The sequence below is a fragment of the Cryphonectria parasitica genome, assembly GCF_011745365.1.
Source record: "Cryphonectria parasitica EP155 unplaced genomic scaffold M406scaffold_10, whole genome shotgun sequence".
NCBI lineage: Eukaryota > Fungi > Ascomycota > Sordariomycetes > Diaporthales > Cryphonectriaceae > Cryphonectria > Cryphonectria parasitica.
Genome location: NW_024468918.1, coordinates 53,186 through 80,469, shown reverse-complemented (window position 1 = coordinate 80,469; position 27,284 = coordinate 53,186). Strand labels below are relative to the sequence as shown.

Here is a 27,284-nt window from a genome sequence, read left to right as displayed (position 1 = left end):
ATCTGTCCAAGGCCCCCAACATCCATTCTCGATCTCACTTCTTTCCTGCCCCCATATCATACCTCCAGATCTCCCTCTGTCTTGGGTTTTTGGTTTTCTTTCCTCTCTCCCTATACATGACCTGAGGAACGTAAACATTAGTTCCTCCTCCACTCTGACATCCTTCCTCCTTCTTCATTATCACGGACCCCAGGAGACATCGCCTCACTTGCGCCTTCTTACCACCGTCTCGGCCCGCAGATACTTACTACCACCACATCACCACCACCTCACCTCCTGGTTGACTCCTTTATATTTTCTCAAAACCTCTCGGCAGTTTTGACTGTCAGGATCAAAAAGAACGGGCCTTCAGAGCCCATCAACGAGAACCAAGGGGACAAAGTCTTTAAAGACTTCAGCTGGAGCGATTCTGGAAAGTGGTTCACCTCATCCACAACCTCAACCACGGATTTATTCTCTCCCCCTCTATCAAGGACGGACGACGACTTACGACGACGACTTACGACGACGACGACGACGACGACGACAACGACGACGAGGATTCTTCCCCCTTGCCCTCCTCTCTCATGAGTTTCACTACCTGACTGCCGAGACTTACCCCTTCACTATACGACCTGGAGTGACCTTCTCCTCCTCTTTGTCTCCCTCTCCTTCTCTGAAAACTCTGGAATGAGCTAGACACCTGCTTGTAAGGCATATTTTTCTTGTTGTATATGAGTGATGGCGTTGTCGTGATACGAATGGAGCCTCTTGACTGACATCAATGTCCAGCACAAGCTTCTTGGCTTCCTCCCTCCCCTTGGAACCCAATCCTTCGGATATAGCCACTGCAGGACAACTTCGTGGTTACGTCTTGCTGTCTCTCTCACCCTCTCACCCTACTGTGGTCTCATCTACTATGGTGTCTATTGAACACCACTCGCTCGCCATGTTTCCGAGGCAGGGCAACGAGGAACACCAGTTCCACCACAGCTCCATATATCCGGACCCACCGCATGGTCCTTTCTCTACCGCGCCTCTCGACATGGGCCTCACATCTGATGCCTCGTCCTACTACCCACGCATGAGCCAGGATCTGCCCACGACGATGACCGGCTTGGAGAACATACCCTTTGCCGTCGACGGGCATGCAGGCTGGCCATACGCCGGCATGTCCCCACCAACCTTCCCGGACGACAGAGAGATGGCAATCGCCTCAAACATGTCTACCGGGTCCGGCCCCTCAGCGCCCTCGTCCGCGGTCGGCTCACCACGATCGACACACGGCCACCCAGCACCAATACCGGAGTGGGCTCCCCAGGGCGTGACCATGAGCCCTGGTATCGTGGGGAACCACGAGTACTTCAACACTGGGACGGAGTACAGCTTCGCACCATCAGGTATGGAGGATCTCACATCTTTTGCATACGTAGACACTTCGAAGCCGCTCGGATATGTTGGTGAGTTACCACAGACTTCTACATCAGCCGCTGCTCCACAGCGCCTTCAGGAACAACAACAAAGCCCCGGTTCCACTTCTCCTTCTTTTGCGACTCCTCGTCGTGAGTCTTCCTGTACTGTCCTCTCGGATTCTCGAACGGCGGTCGACACGCCGCCTGAGGCTGTCTATGCCCAGGTCGCGGGTTCGCCCATCTCTCCTGAAGAGGCAAGGAGGAAACCCAGTGTTTTCATCTCTCCTGAGCTCTCAACTTCCCTGTCCTCTCCTGCCGCTGGCTGGAGCCCGTCGACTCCTCATGTGCCTCCTTTCTTTTCTCAAAGTAGTGGTCATTTTGTAGCTCCTCTCGGATCTTCTTGTTGGTTTCCTTGGTCAAACTCTTTGCTTTTTTTTCCTCTCCAACCTCTTTTCTCTTGATCCTAGAAAAGGCTAACCATGCTCTCGCGTCCCCTTTACAGATCCAAGCCTGATCAACCCCGAGATCGCGCGCCCGCTCATGCAACCTTACGACGGTGGCTTCCAGCACGCGCCGTCCGTCCAGCAGCAGCAGCAGGCAGCCCCCGTCTACCCCAACTCGCCCGCCCTGACCTCGTCCTCGCCACACGTGAGGAACGGAAGCCAGAGCCCCTTCCTGGCCGCCAACGCCGGCTATCACTTCTCGCCGTATCCGGTCCCAGTGGACCAGAACCGGAGGCCAAGCCTGGTCTCATTCCGCTCGGGCCACTCTGGCACGTATAGCGACACCGAAACCAAGGAGAAGCAGAGATGCCCCCACCCCGAGTGCGGCAAGGTCTTCAAGGACCTGAAGGCCCACATGTTGACGCATCAGACCGAGCGCCCTGAAAAGTGCCCGATCACGACCTGCGAGTACCACACCAAGGGCTTCGCCCGCAAGTACGACAAGAACCGACACACTCTGACGCATTACAAGGGGACGATGGTCTGTGGCTTCTGCCCAGGCTCCGGCTCCGCGGCAGAGAAGTCCTTTAACAGGGCTGATGTCTTCAAGAGGCACCTGACGGCGGTGCACGGGGTGGAGCAGACCCCACCCAACAGCCGCAAGAACAAGAACGGCGCTGGTGCTGCACCCGCGGGCACTGGCAAGAAGCCTGGCCCCGGCTACGCGCCTGATGCCACCGGCAAGTGTTCCACCTGCTCGCAGACCTTCAGCAATGCGCAGGACTTCTACGAGCATCTGGACGACTGCGTGCTGCGCATCGTGCAGCAGGAGGACCCGGCCGAGGCCATCAACGCGAGGAGGCTCGCCGAGGTCGAGAACGACCGGGATGTGCACCAGACCCTCGAGAAGAACAACCTCCCCACCGACACGCAGACGCTGGTCGCCGAGGACGAGGAAGACGATGACGACATGGACGACGAGGACGGCCTGCCCTATGATGAGCAGGAGCTCAAGGCCATGGGCGTCAAGACCTCAGCGTCGCTCATCAAGAGGAAGGGCAACCCGGCCAACGGCGTGCAAAAGTCACGAGGGCTGACACACTCCCGTGGCGGCTTCCCAAAAACCCACAACCAGAACAAGGGCCGCAAGAGCAGGAGGGAATACCCATCCTCATGGGGCTTCGACAAGGGCCAGATGACCATGAAGAAGCGGGTCATGGCTGTCTTTGACGGCCCCCGCCGGCTGGCCAAGGACGATATGATGCTCTCCACCGAGCACGAGGTCCGCCTTCCTCTGGCTGACGGCAGGTCCTATGTGACAGACCTGGACGTCCAGACCCTGCGGAGGGCTGAGGGTTTCCTGAACGCCACCGATGAGGAGAAGGGGATCTGGATCTCGGATGACCCTACCGAGGAAGATCTCACTGCCATGCTGAACCATCAGCTGCAGTAAAGCAAACCATCCCTCCTCCTTCTTGCTCCTTCTCCTCCTTCCTTTGCTTCGCCACAGCGGCGGCTCTGTACAGCATCACATCGTATTACACATTATTACCCACCTTGTTTGCATTATACATTGCTTTTCCCTCTCTCTCTCTCTCTCTCTCTCTCTCTCTCTCTATCTGCATTATATGTATTGTTCAACAAAGCGACGAGTCAGGCATGGTTATTTGGGACACGGGCGATTACAAAAAGAACAAAAAAAAAAGAACTGGTTGATTTTTGGGGCACACCACCACTTCTTATTCTCACATACACACACACACACACACACACACAACCTCACACATACTGCCCACCCTCTATGGAAGGAACACTTGTAGCGACGATACCCGGGTACATTGTTATATAGCCTTTGAATTTTTTTTAAGGCTTCTTTCTGTCCTTACTTCTTCTTGTTTGGGACGGTTTATCATCTGTGGCAGGGTCTTGGGAAAGACGGGAAAGAAATGCATGTCCAATGGGGCCCTTTGGAAAGGTGCGAGACTTGATGATTTTAATTTTTCTTGTTACTCTTCTGCTCCCTCTACTCTTGCTATTTTATATACAGTGTAAGCGACTATGATGGGAGTGATAATACTCTTGAATTCTAAAAAAAGAATAAATAATGTCTTGGATATCACCACTTTGTCACATCTGCGTGTGAAATGCTGGGGCCTTTTTGTGTGACTTCTAAGTATCACCTTTTTGACTTGGAAGTAAACCCTAACCCTAGACAGAGAGCTGACTCACTAATCCGTAACAATCGAATGGTAAGAGCTACCCCTGTCTCTCGGGCCGTTTTAGTTGGTAAGCCCCTACCTTGTGTACCTTACAAACAAAGGAATATGCCATGACGACGTTCTGGATGATCAACGTGGCATTAGTTCTGAAGGAGTACAGGCCGTACAGGCATACTTACCCGCAATCACCATCGCCATCACCATCACCATCCTGCTTCCCCTCACCCTCCTCCTCGTCCTCTTCCTTCCTACAATCACAATCAACCCAACCTCCAGTCCTTACGACGCAACTATGGGCACCTAGCCAAACCCCCCTCCTCCCCTCTTCTTCCGACGTTCTCTACGCTCTTTTCGTGTCTAATCTGCTCGGTTCTTTGTCTCCGTCTCTGATCCAGCAACGAACCACTCTCGTCCCGCCGAATCGAACTTGCTCCGAACTTTCCGCCTTCCTTACGCGACACACATCATCCCCACCCAAAGACACAGACACAGACACAACACAGACACAACACACACACACACACACACACACACGCACGCACACACACACGCAAACACGATGCGCCTCGCCGTGTACGCCGGCACCTCGGCGGCGCTGGCTGCAGCTGTCGTCACGTCGGCTTTTTGGCAGCGGGCCAACTTTTACTCGGCCATGGTGTACCTCTCGCAGTCGAACCTGTGCCTGATGATTCTTGTCAACCTCGTCTTCCTCGCGTACGGCTCCTTCATGTACGGCCTCCAGCGCCTGTGCTTTGGCACCCTCCGCCCCGTCGAGGTGGAGCAGCTGTACGAGAAGGCGTGGTTTGCCGTGACGGAGACGTGCCTGGCCATGACCGTGTTCCGCGAGGAGGTCGGCGCCTTCTTCCTCGTCATGTTCACCGCCCTCATCACGGGCAAGGTCTGGGGCTGGATTGGCGAGGGCCGCGTCGAGGTGCTCGAGCAGCAGCCGCCCGCTAACCCGCGCCTGTTCCACACCCGCCTGGTCGTGTCGCTGGCCGCGAGCGTCGCCTACAACTGCTGGCTGCTGAGCTACTCCATCCACACCGTCATCGCCGTCGCCAAGCCCACCATGATGGTCATGTTCCTGTTCGAGTTCGCCGTCCTCGTCGTCGGCTCCCTACACACCGCCCTGCGCTACGTCATCTCGCTCGTCGAGGCCAGCGTCGTCAGGAAGCAGACCAGGCTCCGGCTGCGCCAGAGGAGGGACGAGGTCCGCCGCGAGAGGGACGACATCCTGCGGAGGAGGGAGTCTGGCGAGTTAGAAGAGGGCGAGGGTGATCCTCTGCCCGACCCGGATGAAGTCGAGGAGATGGACATTGAGGTTCCAGGGTGGGAGGCCAAGGGGCAGTGGGTCTTGTTCCTGGACCTTTTTGCCGGTACGTCTTCATTTTTTTCTTCTTCCTTTTTGGTGTGTGTCTGGAGGACTACTACCAGCTGGCTGGCTCGCTCTCTCTTTCTCTCTCTAACTCGGCAGGCAGACTTCCTCAAGCTCTCAGTCTACGTTGCCTTCTTCGGCGTCCTTCTCAGGTTCTACGGTCTGCCGATTCACATCATGCGAGATCTCTTCATGACCGCGAGGAGCTTCGTCAAGCGCCTGAGTGCGCTCCTAAAGTACAAACAGGCACTGAGGGACATGAACCGGTACCCCGACGCCAGCCAGGACGAGCTCGGACACGAGGACACGTGCATCATCTGCCGGGAGGAGATGCGGCCCTGGGACCCCAACGCCGGACAGCTCGAGAGACACCGACCCAAGAAGCTTCCCTGCGGCCACATCTTGCATTTTGGCTGCCTCAAGAGCTGGCTGGAGCGACAACAGGTCTGCCCAACGTGCCGCAGTTCTGTCGTCGCTGATCAGCAGCGTCCACCATATCGGCACCGGATGGCCTTCCACATCGCCCCGAACAATGGGCAGCAGAACGAGGCCGGAGCGGCAGCAGCAGAAAACGGACCACCCCTCGGCGTGCAGGGTGCACAGCTTAACGGGCAGGCCGGGCAGGGAGGCCCACAGCAGCCTGCAGCGCCCAGGAACGCCATGAGATACATCAACCTTGGACCGATCCGCCTAGGGTTTGCGCAGGGTGGACAGGAGGTCGCAGAGCTCGCGAACCGCATGGGCGTCGAGATAAATGAGGCCAACCTACGACGCGTTATACCGCAGGCAAACAACCCCCCAGTGGCCGCCCAAACCGCGGACCTCTCATCCATGGAGGCTGTCCGGAATAGGCTCTTGGAGGTCGATCAGAGAATCCAACAAGAGGTTCGCGACCTACAGAATGGCATGCAGAATGTCCAGGCGGCCCAGCATGAGCTTCACCTGATCAACCATCTTCTATCTGAGATCCTGCGCCTGCGACAGGTTCAGGGCCAGGACCAACTACAACAACAACAACAACAACAACAACAACAACAGCAACAACAACTTCCACAACCACAGCAGCAATCACAACAGCAACAAGGCACCTCTTCAGTCCAGAATGGCCAAACGGCACCAACACCCGCCGCGGCTCAACCTCCTGCTGGCAGTAGCGCCGCGGGGCAAATTCCTCCTCCTGTTCCTCCTCCTCCGATGGTGCCTCCTCATTTTCCTCCTCCTCCAATGATGATGGGCGGCCCACAGCTCCCATACGCTCCCCTCGCTCAATATCCTCTCCCGCCTTTCCAACCTCCCGCTGCTGGCCCTCATTTCAACTTCAGAATGGGCTCGAGCTCACCACCCCATGCCATCCGTCACAGCATACCACCAAGTGGTACCACTATCCCAGCTGGCAGCCCGGACCTCCCTGAGGGCGTCGTCCTCCCTCAAGGATGGTCTCTCCTTCCCCTTCAACGCCTGGAGCAGGCTGCGATACCTCCTAATCTCCAGGCTGTTCTACATCCCAGCGTGCGAGTGAACAACCAGGACCCGGCGCAGCACTCCTCTGCCGCACCGTCTCAGGGATCCGGCCCTACCGAGGCATCCGCTACAGCAGGCGAACACGGTGCTCCTGCTTCTGCTGCTGCTGCTCCTGCTCCTAGCCAAGATGCGCCTGAGGCTGTGATGTCTACTACACCAGCACAGGCACCGGTAGTCCAAGTCGCAGCGCCCACACCGGTGCTGCCTAACTGGGGTGGGCCAGCGCAGCTCTTCAGCAGCAGTGGCGCAAACGGCAGCAGCGGATCACTCGTTACGGGCATCCAATCCCAGGACGACAATGGGACCCCAGCCGCCGCTCACGAGGAGGAAACCGTGGAGAACGAGGGTGGCTCTTCATCATCAGCCGCAGCAACAAGGGGTAAGGGCCCGGTGGCAGCCACTGCGGAGGATGTGGACGATGATGATGAGTCTTGAGAGAGAGACAGAGAGAGAGAGAGAGAGAGAAGTGGGCCCGGCTGGGCAGGATTGGCTGTGAGAGAGACTGTGTTTGTGTATTATGGAAATAATCATCTCCTTCATAAGCGATAGCGACACTAGGGGCGAATACCAATTCATGGAGCATCTTTTCTTCATCATTATCACTAGGAGACTTATCACTAGGAGAAAAGTATTGTGCCCATTTCTCAGCGCCACAACCTCTGCACCAACCCTCATGATCCTAAGGTCTAATCAAGTCAGAGCTCTTTGGAAATCCCTCCATCAGCAACTGTTGTTGTGTCTTGTATGGTGGACTTGATTCTTACTTCTTTCTCCTTCTTCAGTTCACCCTTACGACGACGGGAAAGGGTAGCAGTGGTGATGGTGGTGGTGGTGGTGGTGGTGGTAGAAGTAGTAGCACAATCCGACATAGAACACAGAAAAGAATGTGTGGTCGAGCTGGTCAACTTGACGCGGGGGATTCCGGTCATAGGGTCGTTTGTATATATGTTCTGTTGTGCATGTCCATACTGTTGAATTGCGCTCCAAAGAGCCATGACATTTCTTTGCATTGAGGTTGGGAGCCAAGATCAGAAATTACATAAATCATCATTATACAAAAAGAGAAAGGGAGAGAGGGGAAGAGAGAGAGAGAGATAGAGGAGGGAACCCCGGGCCTCCTCAACTTCCCGTCTCGACCGTCGGGCCTTTCTCGTCAATCTTCATCAGCAGGTCCCAGTTCACCCGCAGGTTCTCCGCCGAGCTCAGGCGGCTGGCAATGTCCACCTCGTGCCGCTCAGACACCATCCGCCGGAGCGCAGTGACCAGGAACCCGGCGACGACCTCTACGGACCAGCCCTCGGGGATCTGCTCCAGCACCTCCATGACGTCGAACCAGCCGCCGAACCGCTCCAGCAGGGCGCCCGTCTGTTCCACGCGGTCGCTGACATCCTCGATGGCGAGGAACTCGCGGAGCAGGACACGGAAGAGGCCTGCCTGTGTGTCCTCGGTGGGCATGGAGGCTCGTCGGCCTGGGTGCGGCGTGTAGATGCTCGCGCCGCCGCGGAGGCAGTACGACACGGCCGTGTCGTAGTCGCCCAGGCGGTGGACGAGGAGGCGCAGGGCGGACTCGTGTCGGCGTTCGCGTCCGTCGAGGATGATGGTCTCGGGGACGAGGAGTTGTTCCTCTGCTCGGGCGGCGGGCAGGGCGTCGGAGATGCGCGCCCGGATGGCCTTGAAGTCGTACTCGTGCGTCTCGCCGAGGAGCTGGAGGAGCCGCAGTCGGCCCTGCCAGGCTTCATCCTCGGGTGGCGCGTTCTCCTGGAGAAACTGTCTGTAGGTTGGTTTGGGCGGCCGCAGTGCTCTGTACGCCAGATATGTGCTCGCCATGGCCTCCCTTGCCGGGGCAGATGACCTGAGCTGGTTGATGACGATGTCGAGATAGTATGTGATGAGCTCGTTGACGTAGGCTGTGTGTCCCTTGCCAAAGACAAGATGCTCGAGGTAGTATTTCACGGCATCGGGCGCCTCGTCGCGGAGGAGGGCGACCACCTGGGCGGGCTCGAATTGGGGGGCGCGGCCCCTGTCGTCTGCAAAGACCTGCACACCAAGCTTTGGGTTGCGGTTCGCCAGCCAGAGGCCATACTCCTGGACGATGGGCTGGCTGCTGATTTTGGACAGGTACTCGCGGACCCGCAGCTCCCCGTCCCTGAGCTCGCCACCCTTGTCCTGCTCTCCCTGGATGATCCGCCTCCACGTGTATAGGACGTCAGACGCCATCTTACGGCTCTGGTAGAGACGGCTCAGTACAAAGAGCCGGTGATAGGACTCGAGCAGGTCCACGGCCCGGTCAAAGCAGTCGACACCCTTATCGACAAGCTCATACAGCTCGGAGCGAATGCTGCCGCTCTTGCCCAGGCCGGGCGCCGAGTCCTTATCGAGCTCGAGGAGGACTACCAGCAGTGCAGCATCGACGGTCCTAAATACCTCGCCCTCGTTGCCGGTGCTGGCGAGACCTTTCTTCCTCCTGGTTGACCAGAGATACGACTTGACAAAGAGCAAGGTCGACTCCGCCAGGTCACTAACGCTGCGGCCAATCTGGCCAGACTTTTCTGATGCCATATACCTCTCCACAGTTCCCTTGACGCCTCCCGATACCCATATACCCTTTTTAGGCTCGAGGATCTCGTTCCGCAGGCCAGGAATGAGACCAAGGATGACTCTAGGATCGAGATTCGAGTCCAGTAGAACCTCTTCCATGGCTTTGAGTTCAGGTGGATATGCCGTGTCTTGCGAGTGAAGAAAGCTCGTGAAGAGGAGCACACTTGCTCTTTGTTTGATGTAGTTGAACGTCATGAACTCCAGCTCGGTTGTTGGGTCGCGTCCACGTATGGTCGCCAGGATAGAGAAGAGCTGGCGGCGCTCTTCGGCTGTGTGAGGCGGTGCGTGCTGTTCCATGGCGGTGGATGCGATGCCTGCGTCCAGCTGCAAGAGCAGCGGGTTCCGCACTGCCCACCACAGGCGGTTGCCAGACCAGACCGCCAGCCGGGAGGTGGTCTTTGCAAATCTCCTTGCAAAGGCTTCCTCCTCCTCGTTTCGCATCGCCTCCCAGCCCTCTGGTAACGGTGATGATTCGTCATCGTCTCTCTCAAAAAGCTCTCTTTCCTTGTTCAGCCTCTCGAGGGAGAGAGCGGTCCGAGAGTCGACACTCCTCAGCGACATGGCCGAGGACTCAAGCTGCTGTTGCCCTATGGAAAATGGAGAGAACTTCTTTTGGCAGAGTCTGTCCACCACTCCCTGGAGATTTGACTCCTCGCTGCTCCTGAGTAATCGGATGCCCAGTGTGGGAGGATTGTTATCGGTGCCTTCTGCGCTTCTCGTCGTCGATGTCGGAGGCTCGAGCCAGAATTTCTGAGGCTCTCCTTCGCCCACGTTGAGGTCCCATCGCTGCACTTCGAGACCGGCATGGAGCCCGTCTTCGAACTGTCTTGTCAGTGATGCGAGAACGTATCCCTCTTCTTCTTCTCCTAGAGAGGGCCTTGATGAGGACATGTCAGCGCCCCCTCCATCAACGACGATCTCCTTGGGATATTTGTCAAATTCAAGAGTCGGTCTTGTAGGATCGCCATCAAGATTCACAAATATGCCGATGCCGGGGTCCTGAGGTCCAGTGCCAGTCACAAGTAGGAACTCATCAGGCGTTGGGGACACAATATGTGGTTTCAATATCACTGGGGCAGCAGCTGCCTTTGGGGGGCCGACATGTGGCGGTCTGGAAACCTGTAAAGTATCCGCGTCGGGAGGGTTGGGCAGAGCCTTGTCCATGGAGCCGGCGAGCCCCTGGGTGCTGCTGCTTCTGCTGCCCTGCTGTTTGTCTGGACTTGCTGCGCGACGTGGCGAATCAGAGCCCTGAGCATCCGACTCGTGCTGGCCACCGTCTCCAGAATTGTTGCCGCCTTGTCTCCTGATGGCATGTGACATGAAGCCGCCAAGGCTCGTGCTGCGACTGTGGCCCTGGGCCTCACCCTGCGCAGAGCTCAAAGGCCGAGGCTGCGCCGAGGAAGAGCTTCGCAGAATCCCAACGTCAGAGTTGCCAGCGATATTCTGGGCCTGGCCGATGTTTGGCTGCGAGTCGTCGAGAGAGGAGATGGCCATGAGTGGAATCTTTAGCTGCCGGTCGACATCCAGCAGCGCATAGTTCCTGGAGTCAGCCACACAGGCGATCGAGTCGCGCCGGACCGATATGGTGCTCCCAGAGAAGTCGATCTGCTTGAAAACCCTGGCATCATCTCCCACGCGGACAACCTGGATCTTTCTGGCCAGAGACAGCATAATGGTCTCTCCACTGGGGCGCTGGTGGTCATCGTGGGCCTCCCCTGCATCCTCCTCGAGCAGGTTCAAGTCCAGACCTCCTATCCAGTAGCAGTTCTTAACCCGGACCGTGCCGAACACAGGGCTCAGCTCTGGAAGAGAGTAGAATGTGACGGTATTGTTGCACAGGATACAAGCCTTCTGCACCTTGTTCAGCAGGAGGATCTGCTGGACCCCAGGCTTCACGGCCCCAGCGACAGAAGTCTCGGTGTATGTCGGCCGCAGCCTCGAGGCGAGGATGAAGACAGGCTGGCTGTTCTTATCGGCTGGGTCGGGAGGGATCTGGACGAAATGGAGAAGTTCCGAGGCAGAAGTGCCGATGTAGAGGTTGCCGCCTTTTTGGGAAAATGAACAGTCAGTTGACCGTTCAATTTCTGGACGAGCAAAGAGAGGGGGGCCTTAGGAGTCGAAAAAGAAAAGATAGAAAGGGTTCTCACCGAGATAGTCAACGCAATTGATCTTTACATCGTCATTATCGCCATCCTCAGACAGGGGCACATCGTCAAGCAGCGTGCGCAGGACAAACGGGCCCGTCTCAGCGTACGAGTCCCAGCTTGTTGCGCCCCCCGAGCTGACACCTCCAGCTTTTGGTTTTTGAGGGTCGAATCCTCCCATCTTTGGGATCGCAATGTCATCGCCAATGCCGCATCAACATTTTTTATAGACAGCAAATAGGAGGAGGGAGGGGGGAGGTGAAGAGTCGGTTGTCTCGTGTTTCTGTAGACGGCAAGTCGTGAGGGTGGGTTTCCGGAAGCCGCCCTGGAAGTAACAAGTTATCTGGTGGGCAGAATGCTTGATACGAGTAGTACCATAGTAGTGTGTTACTATGGGCACCCAGAGCTGAGGTTGCTGCCGACAGGGAACAGCACTCAAGAGCCCCCCTGGTCCTTTGGGGGGTCCAGGTTACGTAGCTCCTGCAAGGTGGTACCACTGTACAGCTACCATAGCACCACCATCAACACGCTCTAAATCCGTCCCTGCGCAGGCACCACCCCCGCCCCCCTGGCAGGCAACCTTGGTGTGCTTGGGTACCCCAGATTTAGCACTGCTGCTACTGCTGCGTGTCGCTCACTGCGGCTTAGACGGCAAACGCAACAGACAGAGAGACCCTTGAGAGAACACGTCCAGCATTTCTCGTCGCATCTTTCTTTCTCCCACAGCGAAACCGCGAGAGCACACACACATATACACACTCACTGCTGCGCTGCTATCACTTTCATGCTTGCCATGAGCTTCAGCTGCTGATTGAGCTGGGCAACCTACAATCTTTAACCTTTCCTTCTGAACTCGCCAAGTACCGGGAACCATGGCCGACGCGGCGTCGTCCCAAGCTCCCTCTGGGGCAGCTGCCGCCGCCGCCGCCGCTTCGGCTCCAGAGACAAATAACAAATTCCAGGCGGCCATCTCGGCATGGAGGAGTATGTCGTTGACCTCGCGCAGGCACCCTACATCGGCCTGTGGGCATAGCTGACGGGTGCATTGCTTCCAGATATCGATATGACCACTATGATTTCCACCCTCGACAACACGGCTTCCGAAATAGTGGCATACCAACGAGATTCCACAGTGCAGAGGAAGGACCTGGCGCAGAAGACAAAAGACTTTAGAAAGCTCGATGATGCCACCAAGCTAGTTGAGGTGAAGGGTCTCCTGAAGGCATACCAGACCTTCATCGATCTCCTGACGAACCACTCCAAATCGATCAACTCGGCCTTCCTCCAGGCATACACATCCCTCTCCGAGGCGCCAGACCCATATCCCCTGCTCGAGGCGGCTGTCGACTCTATGCTGGTGGCCGAGGACACCCTGCCCAAGGTCACCGAAGAGAACCAGCGGCTGCAGAGCTCAGTGGCCGGGCTTACGTCGCAGCTGGAGGAGACGGAGTCAAGGCTGCAGACCGAGAGGGAGGCCCGGAAGCAGCTCGAAGAGAACCTCGAGGGCAAGGTCAAGGAGGTCGAGTCGTCTTGGATTGCGGTGTTGGATGAGAAGAAGGACAACTGGGCCTCCAAGGAGAAGGCGCTGGAGGACAAGGTCGAGAACCAGGAGCGCCTCCTGAACGAGATCAAGGCCAGCTACGAGGTCAACCAGCGGCTGGGCAGGTCAGAGGACCCAGAAGGCGAGCCTAGAGGTCACGTCACAAGCGCCGAGCTGGACATGGTCAACTCGGACCTGGAAAGAACGAGCGTGAGGCTGGCCGAGGTGGAGGCGCGGAACGAGCAGCTTCGGCTCGAGCTCGCGCAGGCCAAATCCCAGGCCTCAAGCCAGCAGACCACATCACTGGAAGACGACCCTGGATACATGCGCATGCGGTCGGAGAATTCTTCCATGATCCGGAAACTGGACGCCTCGAGGGTCGAGAAGGAGAACCTGAAACGAGAACTGGACACGAGACTGCGCGGCCTGGAAAGGGAGGTGGCGCTGCTCAAGGACGAGCGGGACGCGGTCAAGGCAAAGGTGCAGAGGTGGAGCGACTACGAGGATATCAAGTCGGAACTGGAGGTGCTGAAGAGCATCGAGTTCTCCACAGGCGATGACGACGAGGCCAAGGACCTGGTGGACGAGGCGAACGGCAACGGCGCCAAGGGCAAGGGCGACACGCTGGAGCAGCTCTTGCTGTCGCGGAACAAGAAGCTGAACGAGGAGCTGACGATCCTGCGGGTGTCGCACCAGGACCTGCAGGGCAGGCTGTCGGACCTGCAGGAGGAGCTCTCAGGCACGAACATGGAGCTCGAGAAGTCACAGAACCTGAACGAGAAGCTGGAGAACGACCTGTCCAGCCTGCAGTCACAGGCAAGCGCCTTTCTTCCCTCGTCAGGGGCGTCGGTCGCAGGCACGTATGTGAGCCGCTACGCGCCGTCTGTGGCAGGGGGACGGCGGGGCGGAGGTCGCACATCACCCACGTCGTCCATTATCAGTGGCTTCCACCCAAGAGACGCGATGAGCAGCGAGCCGATGGGCGGTGTTGGTGGCGGGTCAGGAGGGATCCTGCCGATGATCACAGCGCAGCGAGACCGCTTCAAGAAGCGCAACGCACAGCTGGAACAGGAGCTGTCGGGCACGCACCGGACCGTATCCCAGCTGCGGCAGGAGATCGCCGCCCTGCAGAAGGATAACCTTAACCTGTACGAGAAGACGCGCTATGTCTCGACGTACAACCGCAGCAGCCACAACACGGCCGGTGCGGTGACGTCTTCGTCGTCCTCGTACGCGGACAACCCAAATCCGTCGACGGTGGCCATTGGTGGCGGTGGCGCCATTGGAGAGGTGGGAGGAGGAGGCATGGACCGGTACCGCTCAGCATACGAGTCCAACATCAGCCCGTTTGCGGCGTTCCGAGGCAGAGAGTCTGCGCGGGCATACAAGCGCATGAGCTTCCCGGAGCGCGTGGTCTACACCATCACACGGACGGTGCTGGCAACCCGGACAAGCAGGAACCTGTTCGCCGCGTACTGCGTCGCACTGCACCTGCTGGTGTTCTTTTCGCTCTACTATATGGGCAGTTCTGATGCGGACCAGCATGCCACCAACTTTGGCCAGTCTGCTGCAGCAGCAGCGGCGGCGGCGGCGGCGGCTGGGGGGGCTGGGGCGGCTGGTGGTGGTGGTGCTGGACGAGGTGTGGCCGGGGCTGGAGGTGCAGGACACGGGAACTGGAAAGAGGGAGCATTTGATGATACGTGATGATGATGATGATGCTGATGGCAAGCAGAAAAGAGTATTCTTGTTCCAATATATTTCCTCTTAATGGATGAGCGACAAAACAGGCAGCGAGCGGATGGGCAAGGATTGTATGATGATTGCACGGTATGCTTTTCATAAAAGAGCAATCTTGCTTTCCTCCCATGGAGTCAGGCATGTTTATGGTGTTTCTTCTTTTTTTTCTTTTTTCTTCTGCTTTCTTTCTGGCTGAGCGGATTCATTAGGACGAGTGAGCTTAGAAGAAGGATGAGAGAGAGAGAGAGAGAGAGAAAAAAGATAGATGGCTTTGCTTGTCTTGCTTTGAGATCAAAATAATCCATCGGCCATGACGCTGCTCCAGCCACTCATTCACCATCGTCCGTTGAGCACAACTTGAGGAACACATTCCATGGACTACTCTCATCTAGGCACGCCGCCTGTAGATGTCTTTTTCTTCCTTCTTTTCTTGCATTTCAGTAGAGGTAAGTTGCAAAGCGCTGTGTTTTGTATATCATCTTGTATATCTGCTCTTCTGCTTCTTCCTCCATGCCATTGCTGACATACTCAATGTACAGACAGGACATTTACTCTTCCTGAAGCTCCTATCTAGACCTGATCCGCAAGATCTATCCTCGCAGCAATAGATCCACTCGCAAGAGGCACAAACGGCCTCTCACCCTGTCCATCTTGTCTCCCAATTGCCATCTTCTCCTGTCCTTTACCATCCTCGTCCTCATCAAGAGCACCCCAAGCCCCTCCACCAGGCGTCTCCACCACAAACCGATCCCCAGCACTCACCCTGACAGACCCTTTCCCACCAACATTGACGCGCACGCCGTTGTTCCGGACCCAGGTGTTCAGGCCCCTGGCCCCGTCGCCGCCGCCGCGCATCCCGTACGGCGCAAAGCTTCTTCTCCTCTCGCTCAGGATGGAGGCGGTCATGGGCACCCTGAACTCGACCTCCCTGGCGACGCCGTCTCCGCCGGGCCGGGCGCCTCGGCCGCCTGTTCCGGGCCTGAGGGCGAAGCGGCGCAGGAGGACGGGGTATCTGCGCTCGAGGCTCTCTGGGTCGGTGATGCGGGTGTTGGTCATGTTGGTGTGGACGCCGCTGGTGCCGTTCCAGTGGGGGCCTGCGCCGCTGCCTCCTGCGATGGTCTCGTAGTAGCCAAAGCCAATCTTGTCGTCTTTGTTGTCGTCATCGTTGTCGTCGTCATTGTCGTCTTGGACGTTGTTGTTGTTGTTGTTGTTGTTGTTGTTGTTGTTGTTGTTGTTGTCGACGCCAAAGGTAAAGTTATTCATGCAGCCCTGGCTGGCGGCACAGGTGCCAAAGGCCTTGAAGATGACATCGACGAGGCGCTGCGAGGTCAGGACGTTGCCTGCACAGACGGCGGCGTCGCGGTGGGGGCTGAGCAGGGAGAGGGGCGGGATGACGAGGGTGATGGGCTTGATGCAGCCGTGGTTGAGGGGAATATCGTTGCCCACCATGCAGCGCAGGGCGTACAGGACGGCCGAGTGGGTGATGGCCTCGGGGGCGTTCCAGTTGCCCAGGACCTGGGGCCCCGTTCCTGTAAAGTCAAAGGTGGCCGAGCCTGTGTCGGGGTCGATGAGGACGGTGAGTGTGATGGGGGTGCCGTCGTCCATGAAGTCTGTGGCCTCGAGACGGGCATGCGATCTGGCGCCTGTAGTAGTAGTAGTAGTAGTAGTAGTAGTAGAAGAAGAAGAAGAAGAAGAAGAAGAAGAAGAAGAAGAAGAAGAAGAGGAAGAAGAAGAAGAGGAAGAAGAAGAAGAGGAAGAAGAAGAAGAGGAAGAAGAAGCAAGAGACCTAAAGAGGTTCCGAATGGCCAGCTCGGCGGCATCCTGGATGGCTCCCATGTACAGCTGCACGACGGGCATGGTGTACTCGTCAATGAGCTTGCGCACGAGACGGATGCCGCAGTGGTTGGCAGCGGCCTGGGCCTTGATGTCGGTCACGTTGTCCTGGAAGCAGCGCGAGCCGGAGCAGCCTGGATACCGGGCGGGCTCGACACAGAGGATGCGCTGGAGCTCGTCCTCGTGAAAACGGCCGTCGCGCACCAGGAGGAACGAGTCGAACACGGCGCCCTCCTCGGACAGGTGCTTGGAGGTGGGCGGCATGGACCCAGGCAGGATCCCGCCCACGTCGGCGTGGTGGCCGCGCGAGGCCGTCCAGAAGATGATGTCGGAGGAGGCAAACACGGGCGTGATGACGGTCAGGTCTGGGAGGTGCACGCCTCCGTAGGCGGGCGAGTTGGACAGCAGCACGTCGCCGTCGCGGAGCCTGCCCTTCCACTCTGCGATCTGCGACTTGACGGCAAAGGCCATGCTGCCGATCATGGCGGGCACGTGGGGGGCGTTGGCGACGAGGTGGCCGTCGGCGGTGAAGATGGCGCAGCTGAAGTCGAGCCTCTCCTTGATGTTGGCGCTCACGCTGACCATCTGGAGGACGCGGCCCATTTGTTCTGCGATGCCGAAGAAGCGGTGGCGGAAGACGGAGAGCTTGACTGGTTCGATTTCTTGTGAAAAGGAAGAAGAAGAAGAGGAGGAAGAGGAGGAGGAAAAAGAAGAAGAAGAAGAAGAAGAAGAAGAAGAAGAAGTTGGCGGAGCAGGAGGAGCATGAGGTTGTTGTTTTGGGACCAACACCTCTGGCTGGACGTCAATGATGAGAAGGTCTCTTTCTGGTGCAAAGCTGGCGGATGAGTTGGGCCCCACGACGATGGTCTGGGTCTTGTCGACGATGAGGGCAGGACCGCGGACCTTGGAGGCAGGGGATTTCTGGAGGGCATGGAGGGTGTAGACGGGCGTGTCGACCACCCAGCCGAGAGATGCGAAGCGTACAGGACGTGTTTGTTCTGGGGTTGGCTCTGCAGGAACTGCACCAGGAGCAGCAGCACCAGCAGCAGCACCAGCACCAGTGGACAACAACTCCTCGTCGCCAGCCACCATCTTCTCTTCTGGGTCTTTTTGGGTAAAGTACCGTCTCCCACTCGCCACAGCACGCACACGCACAGTATCGACCCAGATGGCCCTGCCCGCAGGCGTGAAGCCAAACTGTCGATGGTGCGTGCTCACAAACGCAGCCTTGGCCTCGTCCATGTCTCGGTCCGCAGAGGTCATGATGCTGGTCTCGCTGCCGTCGTAGCGCATGCTCAGGTACCTCCTGACCTCGACCACGCCGTCCTCAAAGCTCCTCATCGACTCGTGGGCCCTCGCCGTCTCGGCCAGCCCGTCCATCTCGGCCCGGATCGCCGCGCCCGCCTCGTCCACATTCTTGTTGCACGGCCTCGTCTCCTCGCGCACCACGTCGGCCAGCCCGATCCCGTACGCCGACAGGATGGACGAGTACTTGTGCACGAGCACCTTTTGGATGCCCAGCATCTCCGCCACGGCACACGCGTGCTGCCCTCCGGCGCCGCCAAACGACGCCAGGTGGTGTGCTGCGGCCTCGTGGCCCCGGGCCTCGGTCAGGCTGCGGATGGGGCCGCACATGGCCTGGTTGGCCACCTGCAGGTACCCGTCGGCCACGTCTTCCCAGCTGAGGGCCTTGCCCGTGTCGTGGTTGATGGTCTCGGTGAGCTGCTGGAACCGGGCCAGCACGACGTCCCTGTCCAGGGGCTGGTCGCGCCCAGGCCCAAAGACGGAAGGGAAGTACTCTGGAAGCAGCCTGCCCAGGGCGAGGTTGGCATCCGTCACCGTCAGAGGGCCGCCGTTGCGATAACAGGCCGGGCCAGGGAACGACCTCGCGCTCTCGGGCCCCACGGTCATCAGGCCGTCTCGCCAGCCCAGCACGCTGCCACCGCCCGCGGCAATCGTGTTGACGTTGAGCTGCGGCACGTGGATCGGGATCCCCGCCGTCGTGGTCTCGAAGACGTGGTCCAGCTCCCCGTCGAACCGGCTCACGTCGGTGCTGGTGCCGCCCATGTCGAGGCCGATGACGGGCGTCCTCGTGTGGCTGTCGAAACAGGTCACCGCGTAGCCCACCACGCCGCCGGCAGGACCAGACAGGATCGAGTGCAGGCCCGACACGGCAGACGAGGGCACCAGACCGCCAGAGGACTGCATAAACTCGATCCTGGCACCACCACGGCCACCGCCGCCAGCACCACCACCACCACCACCGACACTAGAACGATCACGATCACGGTCGCCATCAAGGCTGGGGAAACCGGCCTTGAAGGTGCGCAGGTACCGCTCGATGGAAGGGGTCAAGTAGCCATCCACCACGGCCGAGTTGCCCCGGGGCACGATCTTGGACCGCGACGAGACCTCGTGCGACAGCGAGATGTGCTCGAACCCAGCCTGCCTGGCCAAGTCACGGATCTGCAGCTCGTGGCGCGGGAATATGTACGCGTGCATGAGGCACACGGCCACGGACCGATACCCCTGCCTGTACAGCCGGTCGAGGTGGGCGCGGACGGCGTCCTGGTCGAGCTCCTCCGTCACCAGCACCGTCTCGCCCGTGGTGGTGGCCTGCACGACCTCGCGCACGGCCTCCTGGCGAGGGTGCTGCATCCTCAGCCGGCGCAGCTCCGAGTCGAAGCAGGTCGCCGGGATGACACGCTCGGGCACCTCGAACACGTCCGAGTACAGCACCTCGGGCCGCCGGATCGAGAGGTCGAACATGTAGGGGCGGGACTGGTTGCCTATCACCAGCACGTCCTGGAAGCCTCTTGTCACCAGGAGGGCCGTCTTTTCTCCGTTGCGCTCTAGGAGGGCGTTGGTGGCTACTGTTGTGCCCATCCTGATCCATTCTGTACAAGGGGGGGGGGGGGGGGAAAAGAATTAATACTCATGTCTCCCATGCATAGTTTTCTTTATCTTTTTTCCCTTTTTTTCTTCCTTGCAATTTTTCTTTTCTTTTCTTTTTCTCTCCAATCCAATACAGTGAGTGCCCTTTAATCACCAGAGAGACTTCAAAAACTCACCCACGTCCTTGAGATCCAGCTCGGTCCCTCTGGGGATCGGCTGTCCGTAAAACTCCTCCAGCACAAGCCGGATCGCCTCGGTCGGCGCATCCTGGTAGTTCCTCTCGTCTACCGAGAGCACCTTGAGGACAATGTCGGGTCTGCCTCGGACCTTGGCTATGCAGTCGGTGAAAGTGCCGCCTCGGTCTATGGAGATTCGTAGCGGTCTTTCTGTGGCTGCTGGCATGTTGTGTGTGTGTGTGTGTGTGTGTGTGTGTGGAGAAAGAGAGAGAGAGGACGAGAGAAAGATAGGTCGTTAATGAATAGATGGTGGTATTTGGTATAATCAAATTGGGTTGGCCAATTCTACCATAGAGGGAAGCCTGAGTGACGACTGGTAAGATTGACGTGAAGAGAGGAAACACTACAAAATGAACACGAAATGTAGAGGTCGTTTTCTTCCTCTCTCACTCTCCCTCTTTCTTTTCAGATAAATAAATACACACGGATCTTCCTCTCCCTCTTCTTATTCTCATCCACTACTCGGCCCCAACACCAACTCTGCCGGTATGTCCCACACCAGTCAGTCCAAGGCCGCCAATAATGAGAAGCCCCGCTCCGCTACGGGTAGTTGGTCGATAGGTGATCGGACTCGACGGCCGATCCGAAGGCCGGAAGACCGGCTTGAGCTTGCCGGTTGGGTCCTGAGTCGGCACTTCATCCCTCGTCGTTTAGATCGGCTTCTTTTGGTATTCAGCATGGCTTTTGGGTATTGAATGTTGAGGGAAAGTTGGGTTAATATTTTATCGGAATTGTCTTGGGTTCTATTTGGTTTATTTGATATGGGACTTGCTTGTTTTGTTGTCGTTGAGTGTGCTTAGTCTTTTTACACCAGACCTAGAAATGGCATGAGAGACCATAATGAAAACCATCTTGACAAAGGAGACGAGACTCAATAAACTGACTCTAGAAACGAGGCTCTGGAACGTCGTCAACAAATTTGGTGAGAAGATGCAATCAAAACATGTCGGCTAATCAGAACACCCAGAACAGCGCCATCTCGTTTATTGAGGGTCATCAACCATCATGGAACATGACCAGCTTTCGCGTCATCAGCCACCATTCGCCTGGCATTGTCTCAGCCGAGCAGCGCAACAGGTTCAGATCGTCATGTGCAAAGTAGCTAGCTAGCTGGCTAACTGTTTGGGCTACCAGTCAGAAGAGGTGTTCGTTCCAAGTGCCTGCAGGCTTTTCCAAGGACAGTGTGGTGATGTTGGTTGCAGGGAATCCTTCTGGCAACTATTAAGATTTGATTGTAGAATTGACTCGTCCGCGTGTCATGCCGAAGTAGGCATGTCAAATCCTCGACGACATCGATGATGACAGCGACGACGATAACGAGAACCAAGTGGCTGCTGCATCTGTCGCAACAGTAACTATTCAAAAGCACGAGACCACCAACGCCTGGACGCCGTACAGTAATAAACACGAACCATCCCAATCCAAGAAAAAAAAAAAAAAAAAAGAGCAAGGAAAGATATGCACTTCAAGACCACAAACGGCTGTTTCACCCTCTGCGAATCATCAAGCTCGTCTTATCCCTTGCAACACTTTCTCTTCCACTCCTCCTCCTCCTCCTCCTCCTCCTCCTTCAGTTCAGGGTTAGTCGATTGCCCGACTCCCACGAAAACCACCGGCTCTTCACGGATGCAACAAAGTCTCCTATCCGATCCGACGGAACCGAATAGAGGAAGAGGCCAAACAGGGCGACCAGATACCCAAACAGCTGCAGGGACCCGATCGGCGTGCCCCATATCAAAACCCCGACGACGACCAAGAGGATGCTCTTGAAGATGCCAGACAGTGTCATGACGAGGCTGCTGGTCTTGCCGATCTGTACATGTGTGCATACAACTCTGATTAGCAAGAACACATATCCTTAACCCAACTCACTCATTTTCGTCTTCTTTCCTTTGTTTTCGTAGGCATGCTTTTGACCACCTCGGACAAGATGAGAATGGGAAGAATTTCATCAGCTTACCAAGAACACACTGGCCACATTCAAGCCAAATGCCACCATAGCATTAAACAACAAGATAGTAGGCCCCACCCGCACAAAATCCGCCACGTCAAACGACTGCATCTCGGTCAGGTACACAGTCACCAGGTTCATGGCGCCGCACACGGGCGCAAAGTAGTACAGGCTGACGAGCGGGTCCATGCCCTCCCCGTCGCCCGCCAGCAGGACCTGGATCATGACCAGACGCAGCGCCTCGAACACGAGCCCGGCCATCTGGTACCACACGCCGAGCCAGCTGATGCGGATCTCGCCTACCGAGGCGACCATGACGCCGAAGACGATGAGGAGGATCTTGAGGAGGGCTGTGCGGGTCGGGTGGGCTACGCCCCATAGCCAGGAGACGAAGAGGACTATGACGGGACCGCCGGCCTTGAGAATGAAAAGAAAGAGGACACGACTCGTCAGTGTTGTTTACAAGAGACAGGATGTTAATAAGATAAAAGAAAATACTGACCTTGAGCATCTGTATAAAGGGCACGCTCAAATACAGGTAGGGAAGGTTACTGCAGACGAGACTCCCGCTGTAGACGATACCAATGGGCACGACGGCACGCATGTACTTTTGGCTCGTCATCTGCACGCTCTTTCGGCCGTTGAGGAGCCTAGTCGTCCGGGCCAGGACTTGTGTGGCGGCTGCGGCGAATATCATGTGCCAGGCCGTCAGGAATATAGCTGCAAGTAGGTGCATTTGCGTCAGTTCAAAGAAAGAAGATAGGGAGGGGCGACACAGTTGGATTACACGCACGATATGCTGCAGTTTGAGAAAGAAGAAAAAAAAAAAGGTCAGTAAAAACAAGGGAAAGCCATCTCAGATGAGGGACACGGACAGGGAAGAGGGGACCGGGGGAAAATGAAATTTATACTCACGGAAACCAGCAGTATCTATTAGCCACTTGTTGAAGAGGATGGTCAGGTTGGAAAAGAAGATCCAGCACGCGATGTAATAGGCCGGATGTGCGGTGGCCACGCTGTTGCTGGTGATGCTGCTGCTACTGCTGCTCTGCCTCTGTGGCAGCAGCTTCTCTGTGATGGGCAGCACCGACATCTTGGAGCTGGGAATTGCCCCGGTAGGCATGTCAAGGGGTTGTTGTGGGTATGGATGTACTATGATTGAATAAAGTGAAGTGACAACGTGAGGATCTTCTTTTTTTTTTTTTTTTTTTGGTTTATTTCCTTTGGAAGTAATGTTCTCCTTCTAGCGGTCTGTGGACAGCATAACTTCTTGGGGATATCGATTTTACTTTGTCGTTCGAGAATCAATCACAACAATGATGAAATGATCTTGTGATTGGGAAAGACGAAGAGAAGAATGAGTGATTGGAATGCGAGGCGCGACGCCAAGTGAGAAGGTCACCTGTTCCGGGCAGGAGGAGGAGAGAACACCTTTAGAACAAGTATTACAGCCCAAAGAACTAGATTGGGCGCTGTATCTCCGAGACAGTCTTTCCTCCTGAGTATGGCTGCGTAGTACCTTGCCCTGCTTGTTTTTCCGATCCAAGTACAAGATGTGCTGGGTTGAAAAAGGACTGAGACAAGTTCTAAGGAATGGCAAGGGAGGTTCGGATCTCCGGGTAAAAGTAGCGAAAAAGACAACTCTCGGCCTCAAATCAGGGAGACAAAAGCAGGACAAGGGCAGAGAGAGGGAGAGGGCAACGGAAGAGGGTGTGTACAAGTTTGGAAGGGCGATGGTCCGGTATTTACTGTCCCTCATTCCCAAAAGATTACATACCATTGCTTTTACCTGTCACGGACCGCTGGATTGGGCCTTCGTATTCCCGGTAGCTTGAGACTTACTACAAATGGGTGACCCTCGAAAGAGCCCCGAATGCTGACAGACCAGCCAGGACCAAACAGGCGAACGGAGAATACCAAAATAAAGTGCTACAAAACAGCCAAGGGCTTACGGCTTATCCTTTTGGTGCGTTGTAAGAGGCCGACTGTGGACTGCTGCATTGAGCTGAATCAGCCCCAAGCGAAGACACACCCCCACTCCACCCTCCCCCATTTGCCTTGGCGTCAACATTTTCACAAGGCATTTGATTGTGATGAGAGTGGCGTAAAGAGAGAGAGAGGGTGGGAGGGAAAGGAAATGTTTATCTGCAGGTGGGATTCTATCTGTCTACCTATCCTTCCATCTTTTGACGTAGAGCAAGCAGGGCAAAAGAGCAGTGGGCCCAAGGGTCCGGCCGGTTGTACGTTAAAATAAACTTCAAGAGTGGATCGGAGCAGGTGGTCTGGGAATTGGCTTCAGGGATGACAAAATAGATCGATTGAATGAATGCCTGGTGCATGTAATGACCGGGTTTATCTCAAAAGGCCCCGCCCCCCTTGCTGCATCCCTATGAGTGTATGAGTCTCCATTATCTGTTTCCTGTCTGTGCCCTGAGGATGACAAGTCACGACGGGGATGATCACTCCTGGTGCTCTTTGCCTTGAATTTGCTAAGGAGAATACTGGAAGCAAAGTATCATGATATTTTTTTACTGCTTCTTAATCACACTTAGTATGGGCATAGTATTAATTAACTACCATAGTACTTGATTCAATAGAGGTCCTGGTCAATGCAACCTCTTTTTCCCCCTTCTTCTTTTCATCCCTCTCATTCTGCTACCATCAATCTTTTTTCTTTTCTTTTTCTACCGTTGCCACAAACACAAATATTTCTACTACGCATCTAGATCATAGACCACATGCAGGTGTCAGTTAGCAGCCCATGGCATGGCCAGTCAACCAGTCCAGACAGGGGGCGGCACAGAAGAGCGCTGCTGCGGGTGGCTGGACGAAACGGACTGGAGCGCATCCAAGTATGCCCTTTTAAGGTTCAATCTCTCCTCCCTTGATAAGGAGAGACCATCTGTTGTTCGAGGAGTAGTAGACAACTTGTGCAAGCCTCATTCTCATTCTCGTTCTCTCTGTGTCTTCTCGTCGAAACATATATCCAGGGGGCCTACATTGATGCGTCGTCCACATCAACCATCATGTCGCTGGTAAAGGCGTCCTCCAAGCGGCTGCGGGCCTTGACAGGCAAAATCCCCTTCAAGGTGCCTGTTGGATTAGTAGCCCACAGTCCCAGGGCGAAAGCTATCATAGCAGCCTTGACCCTCGTCTTCTTCTGGATCATTGGACCGCACACTTTCCAACAGCATGGCGCAGCAGGAGAAGGAGGCGCCGTTATTGTCATCGATCCGACGGTGGAAGGACTCAATGGGGCCCTTGCTGTTGATTCTCGTCCCTCCTCTTCCTCAGCAGCAGGCACGGGAGCAACAGGATTAACAGCATCATCCGATCCGGTGGTGCTCAACCTCGACGAGGCAGAGAAGTTCTGCCTCCACTTTCACCTCACCCCTTATAATGCTTCTGCCGCAGCGGAGGGTTCATCGTCGTCGTTGTCGTCGTCGTCGTCGACGTCTCCTCATCGTGCACCACCACGGCCCCCTCGACAGAGGAGGATATACGATCTGCTGGTGGTGACATCAGAGACCTCTGCAGACCTCCTCGAGTTCCGACTCGCATCCATGTACCAACACATTGACTACTTCATCATCCTCGAGACACCTTCTCCTGCAAAGGCAGAAGACTCTGGCTCTTCGGATCCCTCGGCACCACCACCCTCCATCGACCCCCCAACCCTCCTCGACCGCATCTGGACCAGCCGTCTCTCGTCGTACCACGCCAAGATCATCCGCCACACCTTATCCCAGCACGCCTACGACTTCAAGCACGGCCTCGACCACGCCGCCACCACGCGCAACGCCATCTTCACGCGCGTGATCCCCTTACTGACAGGCGCGCAAAAGGTCCAGCTGGGCGACGTCCTGCTCATCTCGGACGTCGAGGAGGTCCTGCGCCCCGTCACCACGCGGGTCCTGCGCAACTGCGACATCCCCGAGCGCACGACGGTCCGCACCAGGAGATACTGGTATAGTTACCAGTGGATGAAGATCGACGGGCTGGGCGCCAAGCCTGATCCTCTGCTGGTGGACCCGGAAGAGGCACTGCCGCCGCTGCCGGAGCACCCTGATCCTGCTCTTCAGTCCAACGGCCACAGGAAAAAGAAGAACAAGAAGAGCGAAAAGGGGAACGAGTGGTGGCCGCACCCACAGGCGACCGTTTATCAAGGCGCAGACACGATTCTTCCTGATGATTTGCGGAAACAGCGCAGCCTGGATGAGTATGTGTTTGGTGATGGTGGGTGGACCTGTCACCTGTGCTATCCGACCATCTCAGAGACGCTGGTGAAGTTGGGCGAGGGGGGTGTCATCTGGCATGATGGGCCTCGCTGGAAAGCTGCTGGGCGGGTGGTATCCAAAGTCATGAAGGGGATTGACCTGTGAGTTGTCTTCTGTTTTTAATTTCTGCTCCAAAGTCCATCACTTTTCCTTGTTTCTTTATCTTCTTCTTTTTATCTTTCTTGCTAGGAGAAACTTCTCCTGACCCCCTTGCCCCTCCTTCAAAATATGACCACTTCTAACAACAAGAGTTCACTCCACTCAACTCACTGCACAGCTACGACCGCACACACCTCGCACGTATCGAGGTCAACCCAGACCTCCCACCTTACCTGCAGAACAACCCCCACCGCTACAAATGGCTCCTCGACCGCGACCCCTTGGGCGCCAACTTTGCCGACTTTGAACCGACCGACCTGGACCGCTACTTCGCCCGCAAGAAAACTGTCGATGCCGAGCCTGACTTTGAGAGAACCAAGCCCGACCTCGACTACGTCCTGGAGAACATCCAGGAGGAGAGTCGCACTTCCCCTCCCTTACCGGGTCCTGCGCCCGCCTGGCGGGACGGCGGTGGGCCGCTGAACTTTGTGGTGCATGAGAATGTGGATCTTGGTGAGACGCCCGAGCTCAGTGATGAGGACCAGGACTACCTGGCGCAGATCAGAGGCGCAGCTACGAGGTTGACGCCGGAGGATATTGGTGCGCTGCAGCTGAGCGAGGAGGATAAGAAGTTTTTGGAGGAGATCAGGGGGAAGGACACGGCCCTGGGCCCGGATGCCATCAAGATGTTGGAGTCGCTTACGAGGGACTCGACAATGTGATTGATCAGATTGGTGGAATTGGAATGAGAGGAGAAGGAAGAAGAGAGAATAAAAGGAAAATTATCTACCAGTACTCTGTCTGGTAGAAGGACACTGCCATTGTCGACTAATCTGTGGAGGTTTACCATGCCTTGGAGTCGATTGTCTGGATGTTCGGAACCATGAGATGTCAGCAGAAGGAGTCGCAAGGTGAAGCAAATGATAACCTGTTAATACATGGATAATCATTTTACAATATAGTGGTGAATTGTGAGCGCTGTCTCGTTATGTTGTCAGGTAGGAGGAGGTTGTCTTCTTCATGCT

At 56.3% G+C, this 27,284-nt stretch overlaps 7 protein-coding genes across 7 annotated transcripts; 4 read left to right on the top strand and 3 right to left on the bottom strand.

Moving 5' to 3' along the window:
• Nucleotides 1–928: 928 nt before the first annotated feature.
• M406DRAFT_269446 (uncharacterized protein) lies at nucleotides 929–3,287 on the top strand (the record flags this gene model as incomplete). Its single annotated transcript, XM_040918009.1, has 2 exons — nucleotides 929–1,439; nucleotides 1,894–3,287. 2 exons carry the CDS (start codon nucleotides 929–931, stop codon nucleotides 3,285–3,287), a joined length of 1,905 nt encoding a protein of 634 aa, XP_040771117.1.
• Nucleotides 3,288–4,325: 1,038 nt separating this feature from the next.
• On the top strand, nucleotides 4,326–7,544 carry M406DRAFT_283162 (uncharacterized protein). The gene is made up of 4 exons (XM_040918505.1): nucleotides 4,326–5,429; nucleotides 5,532–6,412; nucleotides 6,494–6,625; nucleotides 6,674–7,544. Exons 1-4 carry the CDS (start codon nucleotides 4,613–4,615, stop codon nucleotides 7,382–7,384), a joined length of 2,541 nt encoding a protein of 846 aa, XP_040771116.1. The 5' UTR covers nucleotides 4,326–4,612; the 3' UTR covers nucleotides 7,385–7,544.
• Nucleotides 7,545–8,068: 524 nt separating this feature from the next.
• M406DRAFT_296782 (uncharacterized protein) lies at nucleotides 8,069–12,011 on the bottom strand (the record flags this gene model as incomplete). The annotated part of the gene is made up of 2 exons (XM_040919274.1): nucleotides 11,695–12,011; nucleotides 8,069–11,592 (listed from the first exon to the last, which is right to left on the bottom strand). Exons 1-2 carry the CDS (start codon nucleotides 11,870–11,872, stop codon nucleotides 8,069–8,071), a joined length of 3,702 nt encoding a protein of 1,233 aa, XP_040771115.1. The 5' UTR covers nucleotides 11,873–12,011.
• Nucleotides 12,012–12,563: 552 nt separating this feature from the next.
• Nucleotides 12,564–14,935, top strand: M406DRAFT_65537 (uncharacterized protein; the record flags this gene model as incomplete). Its single annotated transcript, XM_040924935.1, has 3 exons — nucleotides 12,564–12,675; nucleotides 12,747–14,849; nucleotides 14,913–14,935. The coding sequence occupies 3 exons, from the start codon at nucleotides 12,564–12,566 to the stop codon at nucleotides 14,933–14,935; spliced, it is 2,238 nt and encodes a 745-aa protein (XP_040771114.1).
• A 603-nt stretch (nucleotides 14,936–15,538) lies between these two features.
• On the bottom strand, nucleotides 15,539–20,098 carry M406DRAFT_269205 (uncharacterized protein; the record flags this gene model as incomplete). The annotated part of the gene is made up of 5 exons (XM_040917991.1): nucleotides 15,539–16,108; nucleotides 16,211–16,604; nucleotides 16,755–17,872; nucleotides 17,942–19,698; nucleotides 19,873–20,098. 5 exons carry the CDS (start codon nucleotides 20,096–20,098, stop codon nucleotides 15,539–15,541), a joined length of 4,065 nt encoding a protein of 1,354 aa, XP_040771113.1.
• Nucleotides 20,099–21,502: 1,404 nt separating this feature from the next.
• Nucleotides 21,503–22,976, bottom strand: M406DRAFT_269444 (uncharacterized protein; the record flags this gene model as incomplete). Its single annotated transcript, XM_040918008.1, has 4 exons — nucleotides 21,503–21,745; nucleotides 21,893–22,300; nucleotides 22,386–22,603; nucleotides 22,799–22,976. The coding sequence occupies 4 exons, from the start codon at nucleotides 22,974–22,976 to the stop codon at nucleotides 21,503–21,505; spliced, it is 1,047 nt and encodes a 348-aa protein (XP_040771112.1).
• Nucleotides 22,977–25,371: 2,395 nt separating this feature from the next.
• On the top strand, nucleotides 25,372–26,564 carry M406DRAFT_231146 (family 17 glycosyltransferase; the record flags this gene model as incomplete). Its single annotated transcript, XM_040915861.1, has 3 exons — nucleotides 25,372–25,862; nucleotides 26,001–26,261; nucleotides 26,438–26,564. Coding segments are annotated over 3 exons (879 nt in total), but the record flags the coding sequence as incomplete, so codon positions are not given.
• Nucleotides 26,565–27,284: the final 720 nt, after the last annotated feature.